The sequence below is a fragment of the Spermophilus citellus genome (assembly GCF_964194105.1).
Source record: "Spermophilus citellus genome assembly, chromosome: 5".
In the NCBI taxonomy this organism is placed as follows: Eukaryota; Metazoa; Chordata; class Mammalia; order Rodentia; family Sciuridae; genus Spermophilus; species Spermophilus citellus.
In genome coordinates, this window is record NC_138186.1 from 42,486,208 (window position 1) to 42,501,308 (window position 15,101).

At 34.1% G+C, this 15,101-nt stretch overlaps 1 protein-coding gene across 1 annotated transcript; it reads left to right on the top strand.

Annotated features, from left to right (window-relative positions):
- Window positions 1-437: 437 nt before the first annotated feature.
- Window positions 438-1,401, top strand: LOC308649872 (putative olfactory receptor 2B3; the record flags this gene model as incomplete). Its single annotated transcript, XM_081295715.1, has 1 exon — window positions 438-1,401. The coding sequence occupies exon 1, from the start codon at window positions 460-462 to the stop codon at window positions 1,399-1,401; it is 942 nt and encodes a 313-aa protein (XP_081151841.1). The 5' UTR covers window positions 438-459.
- Window positions 1,402-15,101: the final 13,700 nt, after the last annotated feature.

The window sequence follows — 15,101 nt, forward strand, 5'->3', positions numbered from 1 at the left end:
ATATATGCAAAGATGTTACCAAATTTAAATGAGTTGCGTTAGGTCAATTATAGGTTTATATGCTCAGCATTTTAAGTCTGATTTTAAAATAATTTAATTTACATTGGTATTTATTATTGAAGATGTTTATTGAGGTAGAGTAAGAAGTGATGAGAGAAGACTTGAAATGTATTGAGCACTTATAATTTTCCATGAGTTTTGCATGTAATTTTATATACTTTATGTCATTTAATAACAATGTCCTTTATCATTACATTTGACTACTGGAAACAAAGGATCTATGTTTTAACCAAATGATAAGTATTTCAGAAGGGTTCCAATTTTTTTTGACTGTGAATTATATTTGGTGCAGAGCTAATCATCATAATTAATCTAAATTCAATTCAGTTTCAAATATCTATTGCCCTATTGACTCTTTTCTTATTCTCTATTTTTTAGGAATAAAAAGTAAGTATTATCATGAGCTGGGCAAATGACAGTTCCCCAAAAGGATTTATCCTACTTGGTTTCTCAGACAAACCCTGGCTGCAAATGCCCCTCTTTGCGGTTTTGTTAATATCATACACATTCACAATCTTTGGCAATGTGTCCATCATGATTGTGTGCATTCTGGATCCCAAACTTCACACGCCCATGTATTTCTTTCTCACTAATCTCTCTATCTTAGATCTCTGTTATACCACAAGCACAGTCCCTCATATGTTAGCAAATATTTGTCGCAACAAAAAGACCATTAGCTATGGTGGCTGTGTGGCCCAGCTCATCATCTTCCTGGCCCTGGGAGCTACAGAATGTCTCCTCCTGGCTGTTATGTCCTTTGACAGATTTGTGGCAATCTGCAGACCACTCCACTACATAGTCATCATGAACCGCTGGTTCTGCTTAAGGATGGCCGCCTTCTCTTGGCTCACTGGATTCAGCAACTCAGTGTTGCAGTCTTCCCTGACACTGAACATGCCACGCTGTGGTCATTGGGAAGTGGACCACTTCTTCTGTGAGGTTCCTGCCCTTCTCAAGTTGTCATGTGCTGACACAAAGCCTATAGAGGCTGAGCTCTTTTTCTTCAGTGTATTAATTCTGCTAATTCCAGTGACTTTGATCCTCATCTCCTATGGCTTCATAGCTCAAGCAGTGTTGAAAATAAAGTCTTCAGAAGGAAGGCGGAAAGCTTTTGGGACATGCGGGTCCCACATGGTTGTGGTGTCACTCTTTTTTGGAACAGGCATTTATATGTACCTACAACCACCTTCATTGACCTCTAAGGACTGGGGAAAGATGGTTTCTCTCTTCTATGGGATCATCACTCCCATGTTGAACCCCCTCATCTACAGCCTTAGAAATAAAGATATGAAGGAGGCCTTCAAGAGGGTGATGTCAAGAATCTTTCTCTATAAGAAATAAGTACTTCATTGAGCATACTCCAAGTCTTCCTTATCCTTGAAAATGATTATAACATTTGAAGTGATTTTCCAATTTTCCAGGCTCTCATAATTTCATTGAATTATACCAACATATGAAAATTTTCTTTTCCAGAAAATAATGCTGAAGAAACACAACATGTGCTTACTAAGCTACAAACTACTTTGTTTTCCAGAAATCCCCCAATGCATTGTGTTCCTTGAGTCCAAGTCATTCTAATTTCTTCTTAACCATGTCAGATGAGTTAGGAAGGCTTGATTTTTTTTAATCTTCCCACATGTAAACTATTTATTTCACAGTTATCTAGTCTATTTCTTAGATTAGGATTTTCACATCTTCATCGTTAAATAACCAATTATCTCAACCCCAAAGTTCTTCCATCATAACCCAAATCCTCAATCCCTTCACTCCCTCATCCCTTCCTAAAAATTCATTGTACATACTCTTCCAAAATATTCTGAACAAGTAGTGTGGCTTCAGTCTAGCTTAAACTAGATAAGTGTGTGAATCTCATTTTAGAGAAGACATGATTGAGTTATAGCCTTAACCCAATCATCAAATTCATCCCTGATGGGATTAACTGAGTGGTGACTGGATTGGTATGGAATGCCTGGAGGGGGTGGGAATTGGGGCCATGGCTTTGGGATACATATTTATATCTGGCAAGTGGAGACTTCTCTCTCTGCTTTCCTGTGATGCACTCTTGTGCCATGATGTTCTGCCTCACCGTGAGCCCAAAGAAATGGAGCTGACCTTCTATTGACTAACATCTCTGAAACCATGAGCCCTTAAATAAAGTTCTACTCCTTTACAGTTGTTCTGGTTGGGTCCTTTTAGTTACACAGTGAATTGCAATGTCTTACTGAATGACTCAAAGACATTTCAGACTCAACACATTCAAAAGCTGAACATTTACTCCCCCTGCAAAGCTCTGTTCTAAAACTAGTTTAATGAAATATTTCACCTTTCTTCATATATGCAAATCAGAAAACATGAGCCATATCTTATACCATCCTGTTCAGAATTTTACTCTCTCACACTAGATCATAAGGAACCTTTCCTTACTTAACAAATAAAGACATATTCACCTCCCAGGTATTCAGTCCTTGTTGTCTTATGCTGACTGTGTTCCCTTCCAACCTGGAACGTTTGAGCACACTGATCTTCTACCTAGAATACTCCTTCCACCCATCTTTACCTGATACTGAGTATAAAGGTCTAATTGTTTATTTAGGACATTTTTTTATCTCCCTGATTTAGTCAAATGTCCACAATTTTACTTATTTACCAAGTACCTCTAATTTGTAGCATTCTAACTTTTAAATCATCATTTGATAAATGTCTTTCCTTATCATTAGACTGTGAGCTCTAGGAGCACTGAAACAAAGTTTGCCTTTACTGAGCAAAGCATTCACAGATCTTTAAAATGCTAAGTTATCAGAAATATAGGTAGTTAACTCAAATGCAAATTTTCACTTCTGTGAAAAGAATATTCAGAGATTATGCTCTGGTTCTGGGGACAGTGGTCACAGAAAATTCCATGGTAGTATATAAACTTGAATTCTCAAAAGCTAAAGAAATTATTTTTCTATGGAAAAAGGAAAATCTAATCATTGTCACATATGGTTATTTATAATATTTTATTTTTTTATAATAAAATAGATTCATTCATTATATGTTAGTGAAAGCAAACAGTTTTATGGGAAGTAACTCATCCTTAAAAAATTATATTTAGAGTTCACCATTACTAGAATATTGTTTTTCATTATTTTCTGTTCATGAAGTTTACAATTTTTATGTGTATTATTTTATCCTGAAATATTCTATAATATTTGAAAATATAGTTTAAATAGCTGCAGTCTAATTGTGCTATGGAGGAATATTAAAATGCATTTAAATATTCTTCTATTGCTAAATATTTGCCTTTCTTCTTTTCACTATTATAAATGATTTTTCAAAGACTTTTTACACATATGTATATGTATCCAAATGTCAGCTTATAGTTTTGACAATGGTATTTTTAGGTCTGGAAAAGAAATTTCTTAGCAGACTTAAGAATCAATAAATATGGCTAAACTTTCCTACATAAATTTCTTCATTTCACCTTCCAATTAACATTGTACATGGCAAATGTGAATATTTGTTTCATGAGCTTTTGCCAATTCTAAGATTTTTCATCTTTTGAGACATTTGCCAATTTTAGGAATGGAAATATTGCTATTGTTTCAATTTTTTTTAAAAAATTACTTTATCATTTTGTAGTTGTTGGGATAAACATTTGTTGGAAAGCTTGTTGTTCCCAGCAGTGAAATAAGGACTCTAAAGATGCAAGGAAGTGGAGAAGGGAAACTATCCACTTCACTTTTCTCTAAATTTTAGATACAAATCAAAGCAGAGAAACTTGGTTGTAAAGTAAAAGAATGTACTCATAAAACATCTAAGAAAACTCATCTATGCACATGCAACCTATCCTAGATATCTGCCCCAGTTGTGGGTGTTGTGCAGCCCTCCATTCTATCTTGGCCTGCTGCCCCCAAAGAGTTCCTGCATAATAAATTGTTCAAAACCTCTCTGTTAAATCCTCCAAGTTCTTTCTTAGGAATGAGATAATAGTACCTGGGTTGAACAGAAGTAACACCTGGAATAAATTAGGGATATTTGATTTCCTATATTTGATTTCTTCTTTTAGGCAGACTGTAGAAATAGTTCTCCCTGCCCTCCTAAATGCAGACCTGGCTTTATTTATTTTTTTATTTGTTCTTTTCATTTATTTTGACATATCATACATACATGGAATATAACTTCCCATTTCTGTGGCTGTACATGATGTGGAGTTACACTGGTAGTGTATTCATATTTGAACACAGGAAAGTTATTTCTAATTCATTCTACTTTCTTTCCTGTTGCTAGCCCTCCTCCCTTCCCACCACCTTACCCTGTCCAATCCCAGTGAGCCTCACTACCCACCACCCTGCATATTATGAGTCTGACTTTTAAATTTGCTTTTCCAATAAAATATGAAAATATGTGGTTCACTTTGGATGATGACTTTACGATCTAGTGCACACTCTGCCTTGTTGTCTTTTTCTCTGTCCATTAAACAATGTCCCAGGTAAAGTTCTTAATCAGCATAAAGTTAGATTTGGTAAAATGTGAAGTAGAACTCACACCCTTGTTAGAAAAATAGCATAAAATAAATAATTTTTTATGGTTTAGATATGAGATATTCTCGAAAGCTCATGTATGAGACAGTCTAAGAATTTTCAGAGGTAAATGATTAGATTATGAAAGTTGTAACTTAATCCATGAATTAAGTCATTGATGTGGATTAACTGGGTGGTAACTGTAAGGTAGGGTGCAGCTGGAGTAGATAGATTACTGGGGCAGGCTTTGATAGTATACATTTTTTACCTGGTAGTGGAGCTCTCTCTGCTTTCTGACTGCAACATCCTGAACTGCTTTCCTCATCCACATTTCCCACATGATGTTCTGCCTCACCTCTGCCTCACCTCAGTTCCAGACCAATGAGTGGGACATCTATGGACTGAGACATCTGAAACCATGAGCTAAAATAAACTTTTCCTCCACTAAAATTTTTCTGCAGGTCTTTGTGTCACAGAAGCAAAACAGCTGACTAAAACAACTTTCTTAGTTAAAGTCACTGATATTTTTGAGATTTTTACTACTAAATTATAACATAGCTTGTCCTAATTACTGAAATTAGAAAACAGTAGAGGAATTCTGATGTTAAGAAAATAACTGAAAAAGGAGGCACTGGCATAGAGTCAGATATAAGGGTATAAGGAAATCAGTTTTAAAGATTGGAGCTATAGTGATGCATGCTATGCTATACAATAAGAAAATTTTGAGAAAAGCATAACTTTCAATAATTTGAAAGGCGGAATAAACACAATGATTGTGACTCTAAATGAAGAGGTTGGAAAAACTGTATGCATTTATTCTTATGGTATGTAGTTGACAAAGTATAACAAAAATCTCAGAAAAAATTCCTTGTTTTCCAATGGAACTTAAAAATATAAAAAACATGAGGAAGTTCTTTGAGCAACAAATGATAATTAAAATGAAATTTATAGGGATAAGAATGAGTACAAGAATGTAAACAATTTACTTCTTACTAAACTTTGAGTGGATTAAAATAGCACCTAATATACCCCTTCACATTTGAAATACATGGTCAAGGAAAACAATTCTACTGATGATTGGTAGTACCAACAAGCCTACAAATAAATTTGTAGAGAACAAGATGTATTAATGAGAATTGTGGAAGTGGCATCAAAGGGATTAGAAGCTAAGTTTTAAAGGGAGTTATACTGTCAAATAAAGCAGGATTCTGGACTAAAGAAGCTTCTGTCTCTTTGAGATATAAAATACGTTTTGGAACTCCAACCTCTTTTAAGTAGGAAAAAGCTAAAAAGGTTATGTATTTTCTCTTGCCCTCTTCAGGTGCATATAGAAACAAAGAAACAGATGCATCTCCAAAAGGGTGGAACTCAGTGGTTATGAAGAACAATAGACAGAGGTGTTATTTCAATGAGTAAAATATAGTAATTTTTCTTAACTCACAGTAATTGCCTATTAATTTTCAGAATTTCTAGGAAACTGTGACTTATATGTATTTCCAAAATTTCATGTTATGAATGAAGTTTTCACACTGGTCATTTCCTTACAGATTTCCATATTAAAATTTGAGTTTGTGAAGAACAGGCAATGTGTTGTTTTAGTCTTAGATCCCTGAGTCAAGAGAATTAAGTACTTTTAATGAAGAGATCAGGAGCACTAATTATAGACACTGAACTTTGAGGGTTTGTTTTTACTGGTTGGAAGTTTTTACTTTATTTTTTCAAAAGGGGTGTATATGAAAAAGAATAAAACTCTAGAAATCTTCCCTTTTGAGTATGGATTATTATTTTCTTCCCTGTGGAACTATGGCATTGTAACTAGCTTTAGTCAATAAATGTGAGTTACACTAATTATAAAACTCTGGTAAGAAATTTTAAGACCCAACATGCTCTTTATATTTTTTATAATAATAATATAGAAAGTTTTAGACAATTTATTGGCTTCAATCTTTAATGGTGAATGACATGGAAGAGGGCTCAGGGACATTTGTGGGTGTAAAACATGAGCAAAAATTAGATGTTTTTTGGTTTAATCCAGTATGATTTTGGACTTGTTCACTAATATATGTTCATGGGCCATTTCTTTTTAAAAGTAATATGGAGAAGTGCTCATTGTTAAGTAGGAGAGGAGAAGTCAGAAAATAAATCTATACTTAAATTATGACCCTAATTTTTTATACACCTATGCTTGTAAGAAAGAACTGTAAACAAACTCTCCAACAAGTTAATTGTGCTGGGGTAAATGGAAGGATACCAGAACATTTTTACTATAGCCTTCATAATTTTCTGCATTTTAAAGTTACATCATACATTTTCTTAAGTATCAAGAAAATGATACTTAATGATGTGTAATGATACTACACATTAAAAAAAACCTGATGCTCTGAATATATTTTGTCCTGAAGAGTTTTCCAATGTGTTATTTGGTTCATATTGGACACTATCTTAGAATTATAATACCATAAATTTGAAATGAAAACTGTTTTTTAAATATTTATTTATTTTTTGTTATAGGTGGATACAATACCTTTATTTTTATGTGGTGTTGAGGATCAAACCCAGTGCCTCATGCATGCTAGGTGAGCACTCTACCTTTGAACCACAACCTCAGCCCAAAATAAAAACTTAGTGATAGTAAAATTACTATTAGAATAGCATAATTATAAATTTGCAACAAATTTTGATTTTCAAAAATCTGCTTACAAATAATTTTGTAAACACTTATTAATTATGAGACATCAATAACTTAAATACAAAGTGATTTGGAGCCTAACATTTAAATCACCATCAATATTCTAAAATATTTTTATATTGCCTATATCTACATTATTGTCACATATACCTTAATCTGAGACACTTAAAGACAGTCTATATTCTTAAACGTAGTGCACACCCAAAACCAGGGCTATTTTGGTTATTTATTTGCTAACAATTTCTCAATGCCTACATACATAGATATTGCTAATTGTGAGGTTCATTGTGAATAAAATATGCAAAATTCCCCCTCACAGAATAACAAATCATAATGTTAAACATCTAATTATCTGTTGTAGTAAAGGTTGTGCTGTACCAATGACAAGGCTTCATGAGTGAAATAGAAGGTAATTAATTTATTTAAACCAGGAGGGATTCAAGGAAAGCTCTTCTTAGGAGGTGTCATTTAGCCTCAGATCTGTAAGTAAAGTAGAAATAAATTAGATGTAGTGTCAGAGGGGAAGAGCATTTAAAGCAGAAGAAACTGCGTGTGCTTAAACCTTGATCTGGAAGGCAATATCTTGACTCAGTGTTTCTTTTTAGTTTTACCTTTTCATATTATTCAATTATGGTTATAATATATTTGAATATAATTATAAAAATTGCTTTAATAATACAAATACTGTATTTGCCCTTTATGGAGAGTCCTTCTTCATTTACATTTGGTGCCATTTAAAAATATATAATATGTAAATATAATTTAAGTATAGATATACATATACATAAATTTTTCCCAAGTTATTTTTTGCTAAACACTTCAACAGGACATTTCTGAGATTGATTTGACCTTATCAATTGTCTCCAAAGTTCACTTTATATCTCCACCATGCAGGAGTAAATTTTTGTCTTTCTGTTCTTTTTAGATATACATTACAGTAGAGTGTATTTTTACAAATTATGCATACATGGATTATAACATTCTAATTAGGAGCCCATTTTTGCTGTTGTACATGATGTGGATTTTCGTTAGTCATGTATTCATATATAGGAAATTCATGTCCAATTAATTCTACTATTGTTTCTATTCCCATCCTCTCTCCCTTCCCTTCACTCCCCTTTTCCTAATCATTTGTGCCCCACAATTGTGTGTCAGCCTCCACATATCAGAGAGAACATTCAGCCTTTGTTTTTCTGGGTTTGTCTTATTTCACTTAATATGAGAGTATCCAGTTCCATCCATTTACTGGCAAATGTCACCATTTAATTTTTCTTTATGGTTGAATAATATTCAATTTTGTATGTGTACCACATTTTCTATATCCATTCATCTGTTGAAGGGAGCCTTGGTTGGTTCCATAACTTAGCTATTGTGAATTGAGCTTCTATAAACATTGATGTGGCTGCATCGCTGTTGTATGCTGATTTTAAGACCTTTGGGTATATCTGGAGGATGGGGATAACTGGGTCAAATGTTGGTTGCATTCTAAGTTTTCTAAGGAATCTTCATATTGCTTTCCAGAGTTGTTGTACACCAAATTGCAGTCCCACCAGTAATGTATAAGTGTAACTTTTTCCCCACATACTCGTCAACATTTATTATTACTTGTATCTTCGATAATTGTCATTCTGAATGGAGTGAGATGGAATCTCAGTGTAGTTTTAATTTGCATTTCTCTAATTGCTAGAGATGTTGAACACTTTTCATGCATATGTTGACCATTGTATTTTTTTCTTCTGTGAAGTGCCTCTTTAGTTCCTTTGTACACTTATTGATTTGGTTATTTATAGTTCTGGTGTTAAGTTTTTTTGAGTTCTTATATCCTGGAGATTAATGCTTTATCTCAGGTGCAGAAGGCAAATGTTTTTTTCCCATTTTATAAGCTTTCTCTTCATGTTCTTGACTGTTTCCTTTGCTGTGAAAAAGCATTTAAGTTTGATGTCATCCATTCATTTATTCTTATTTTTTCTTCTTTTGCTTTAGAAATCCTGTTGAGGAATTCAGTTCCTAAGCCAACAAGATGGAAATTTGGGCTTACTTTTCCTTCTGTTTAGGCACAGGGTCTCTGGTGTAATGTGTAGGTCCAAGATCCACTTTGAGTGAATTTTTGTGCAGGGTGAGCACTAGGGGTTATATTTCATTCTGCTGCATATGGATTTCCAGTTTTCCCAGCACCATTTGCTGAAGAGGCTATCTTTTCTCCAATGTATGCCATGGCACTTTTGTCTAGTATGAGATAACTTTATTTATTTGTACTTGTCTCTGTGTCTTCTATTCTGTTTCATTTGTCTTCCTTCCTGTTTTGGTGCAAATACCAACATTTTTGTTACTGTAGCTCTGTAGTGTAATTTATGTTCTGGTATTTTGGTGCTTCCTGTTTCACTTTTCTCGCTGATGATTATTTTGGCTGTTCTGGTCCTTTTATTTTTCCAAATGACTGCTTTTTTCTCATTCTATGAAGAATTTCATGGAAATTTTAATAGGAATTTCATTAAACCTGTATAGCACTTTTGATAGTATGATCAGTTTGATAATATTAATTCTGCCTATGCAAGAACATAGAAGAGCTTTTCATCTTCTAAGGTCTTCTTCAATTTCATTCTTTAGTGTTCTGTAGTTTTTATTGTAGAGTTCTTTCACCTCATTTATTAAATTGATTCCCAAGTATTTTATGGTTTTTGATGCTATTTTGAATGGGATAGTTTTTCTTATTTCTCTTTCTGCTGACTCATCATTGTTACATAGGTACATGATTTATGGATAATAATCTTGATGAATCATTTCAGAAACGCACATGAGGTTTATCTGTCTTAAAACTTAATAAGGTTAATTTTAATTGCTTAGCTATAAGATGGTATTCTCAAGGTGTCTCTGGTGTGAAGTTATATTTTTTTTCTTAAAAATTAATTAGTTCCAGGCGTGGTGGTGCATGCTGATAATCCTAGCGGCTCAAGAAGCTGAGGTAGGAGAATCACAAGTTCAAAGCCAATCTCAGCAAAAAGAGAGGTGCTAAGCAACTTAATGAGACCCTGTCTCTAAATAAAATACAAAATAGGGCTGTCTGGGGATGAGGCTCAGTGGTCCCTAAGTTCAATCTCTGGTACCAAAAAAGTAAATTAATTTAAAAATATTAATTAGTAATCTGTAGGGAGATAGTCTGAAATTATGTAAAGATGTTGATCTTGATTAAGCTTTCACTTATTAATTTAGTATCTAGTAATGAATCTCTAACTCCAGTGTACCTTCTATATTTATTGGTTGACATTCTATAAGTAAGTATTCTTTCTTCCATTTATTTAATTTTTTTTCTTTTTAACTTATATTTTTATTTATAACATAATTACTCATAAATTCCCATTTTATATTACTGTTTTACTTTATTTTGTTGTCTATATTTTCCCAATGTGGTCAATTAAGCCCTTTGAGCTCTAGTTGTGCTTTTAATTAAAAGATTATTAAAATGTATTTCTAAAACAGTTAATTTCTAAATCTTGGGGTTTTTTAGTACATATACAATATTTTTTGTTATATTTAGGAGTTACAGATTCAATATGGAGTTTTCATTTTATACCTCCTTGTACCATTGATATTCCTTAGTGCATGATATAACTTATATGTGGAATAAAAAAATTTTGATTTTATAAAAGTAGAGAGCAAAGTGGTGGTTACCAGAGGCTGGGTGTTTGTGGAATATGAGTTGTTGGAAAAGGATAGTAAATCTTAATTATTGAAATAATAAGTCCAAATGATCTATGGAACAACTTGATAACTTTGTTAAAAATATATTGTAGAGGGAATGCCTTCAATTTTTCTCCATTCAGAATGATGCTGGCCTGTGGCTTATCATAGATTGCTTTTACAATGTTGAGGTATGATCCTGTTATCCCTAATTTTTCTAGAGTTTTGAACATAAAGGGATGCTGTACTTCGTCGAATGCTTTTTCTGCATCTATTGAGATGATCATATGGTTCTTATTTTTAAGTCTATTGATGTGGTGAATAACATTTATTGATTTCCGTATATTGAACCAGCCTTGCATCCCAGGGATGAATCCTACTTGATCATGGTGTATAATTTTTTTGATATGATTTTGAATCCGATTCGCCAGAATTTTATTGAGGATTTTTGCATCTAGGTTCATTAGAGATATTGGTCTGTAGTTTTCTTTCTTTGAAGTGTATCTGTCTGGTTTAGGCATCAGGGTGATGTTGGCCTCGTAGAATGTATTTGGAAGTTCTCCCTCTTTTTCTATTTCCTGAAATAGCTGGAAAAGTATTGGTGTTAGTTCCTCTTTAAAGATTTTGTAAAACTCTGCTGTATACCCGTCCGGTCCTGGATTTTTCTTAATTGGTAGTCTTTTGATGGTTTATTCTATTTCCTCTATTGTTATTGGTCTGTTTAGGTTGTCTATATCTTCCTGACTCAATCTGCGCAGATCATATGACTTAAGAAATTTATCGATGCCTTCACTATCTTCTATTTTATTGGAGTATAAGGATTCAAAATAATTTCTGATTATCTTCTGTATTTCTGAAGTGTCTGTTGTGATATTGCCTTTTTCATCCTGTATGCTAGTAATTTGGGTTCTCTCTCTTCTTCTCTTCGTTAGCATGGCTAAGGGTCTGTCGATTTTATTTATTTTTTCAAAGAACCAACTTTTGGTTTTGTCAATTTTTTCAATTGTTTCTTTTGTTAAGATTTCATTAATTTCAGCTCTGATTTTAATTATTTCTTGTCTTCTACTTCTTTTGCTCATTCCCTCTAAGATCTGGTACAAGACAGGGATGCCGTCTCTCACCACTTCTGTTCAACATAGTCCTCGAAACACTGGCCAGAGCAATTAGACGAAAGAAATTAAAGGCATAAAAATAGGAAAAGAAGAACTTAAATTATCACTATTTGCAGACGATATGATTCTATACCTAACAGACCCAAAAGGGTCTACAAAGGAACTATTAGAGCTAATAAATGAATTCAGCAAAGTGGCAGGATATAAAATCAACACGCATAAATCAAATGCATTCCTGTATATCAGCGACAAATCCTCTGAAACGGAAATGAGGACAACTACTCCATTCACAATATCCCCCCCAAAAATAAAATACTTGGGAATCAACCTAACAAAAGAGGTGAAAGACCTATACAATGAAAACTACAGAACCCTAAAGAGAGATATAGAAGAAGACCTCAGAAGATGGAAAAATATACCCTGTTCATGGATAGGCAGAACTAACATCATCAAAATGGTGATATTACCAAAAGTTCTCTATAAGTTCAATGCTATCCCAATCAAAATCCCAACAGCATTTCTTGTAGAAATAGATAAAACAATCAGGAAATTCATATGGAATAATAAAAGACCCAGAATAGCAAAAACAATTCTAAGCAGAAAGTGTGAATCAGGCGGTATAGCAATACCAGACTTCAAACTATACTACAGAGGAATAGTAACAAAAACAGCATGGTACTGGTACCAAAACAGGCGGGTGGACCAATGGTACAGAATAGAAGACACAGTAACCAATCCACAAAACTACAACTATCTTATATTTGATAAAGGGGCTAAAAGCATGCAATGGAGGAAGGATAGCATCTTCAAGAAATGGTGCTGGGAAAACTGGAAATCCATTTGCATCAAAATGAAACTGAATCCCTTTCTCTCGCCATGCACAAAAGTTAACTCAAAATGGATCAAGGAGCTCGATATTAAATCAGAGACACGGCGCCTGATAGAAGAAAAAGTTGGCTATGATCTACATACTGTGGGGTCGGGCTCCAAATTCCTCAATAGGACACCCATAGCGCAAGAGTTAACAACTAGAATCAACAAATGGGACTTACTCAAACTAAAAAGTTTTCTCTCAGCAAAAGAAACAATAAGAGAGATAAACAGGGAGCCTACATCCTGGGAACAAATCTTTACTCCACACACTTCAGATAGAGCCCTAATATCCAGAGTATACAAAGAACTCAAAAAATTAGATAATAAGATAACAAATAACCCAATCAACAAATGGGCCAAGGACCTGAACAGACACTTCTCAGAGGAGGACATACAATCAATTAACAAGTACATGAAAAAATGCTCAACATCGCTAGCAGTCAGAGAAATGCAAATCAAAACCACCCTAAGATACCATCTCACTCCAGTAAGATTGGCAGCCACTATGAAGTCCAACAACAACAAGTGCTGGCGAGGATGCGGGGAAATGGGTACACTTGTTCATTGTTGGTGGGACTGCAAATTGGTGCAGCCAATTTGGAAAGCAGTATGGAGATTTCTTGGAAAGCTGGGAATGGAACCACCATTTGACCCAGCTATTCCCCTTCTGGGTCTATTCCCTAAAGACCTAACAAGAACACTGCTACATCGATGTTCATAGCAGCACAATTCACGATAGCAAGATTGTGGAACCAACCTAGAAGCCCTTCAATAGATGAATGGATTAAAAAATGTGGCATCTATACACAATGGAGTATTACTCTGCATTAAGAAATGACAAAATCATAGAATTTGGAGGGAAATGGATGGCATTAGAGCAGATTATGCTAAGCGAAGCTAGCCAATCCTTAAAAAATAAATGCCAAATGTCTTCTTTGATATAAGGGGAGTAACCAAGGACAGGGTAGGGAGGAAGAGCTTGAGAAGAAGATTAACATTAAACAGGGATGATAGGCGGGAGGGAAAGGGAGAGAGAAGGGAAATTGCATGGAATTGGAAGATGAGCCTCAGGGTTATACACAATTACATATAAGAGGAAAGGAGGGGTAGGAGAAAAATTATACAAGTGGAAGAAATGATTTACAGTAGAGGGGGTGGAGAGAGAAGGGGAGGGGAGGGGAGGGGAGGGGAGGGGGGATAGTGGAGAATGGGATAGACAGCAGAATACAGAAAGGCAATATGTAAATCAATGGAAATGTAACTGATGGGATACAGCAATCTGTATACGGGGTAAAAATGGGAGTTCATAACCCACGTGAATCAAACTGTGAAATATGGTATATTAAGAACTATGTAATGTTTTGAACGACCAACAATAAACAAATAAATAAATATATATATATATATATATATATATATATATATATATATATATATATATATATTGTATTCTTGTAAAATGCTAAAACATTGTATGTAGGCTATTTTCACCACAAAATCACAACTATATTAAATAGCATATATTAGTTACATTTAGTCATAGCACAATGTGCATATTCTGCAAACCATCATATTGTAAATGTTAAATACAGACATTCTACTCTGTCAATTTAAAAAAGAGAATAAAATGGAAAAAAAATAAAAAGGAAAAACATCCTGAATCAGGAAGCTATCTCAATCTGCTTGTAATGGAGAGTTAATGTCACCAATGTTCCCAACAGAAGAGATGGCATACTCTGACTAGGACATTGAGGAATGTTTCAGAAAGGAAGTATTTACAAAGGTATGGGAAAGACTGAGGAATCCTACAAGGGTATCCCACGTGTGTATTATATAAGCACTACCATGGTAATTGCAAGAGTGGGGATCCTGGTTGCAAAACAAAACCTAAAGTAGCAAAAAGAAGAAATAGTATTGGAAATCAGAAGAGAGAATGTCTGAACATGCATGGCCACATCCAGCATCTGTGTTCTTTGGTTGAGCAATAAAGCTGGTCTCACAGGTTCAGCTGAGAGAGAACTAAGAGAGTATACTTCCAACCAGCTGTTCCTTCTCTCTTAAATGCTCACATGGTGACTGCTATCAGTTAAACCTGACCAGAAGACAATATGAAAGAATCTTTTGGATTCAACCTCTAGTAGAACAACATAATAGAAAGTATTAAACAAAATATTTATGAGGCCATTA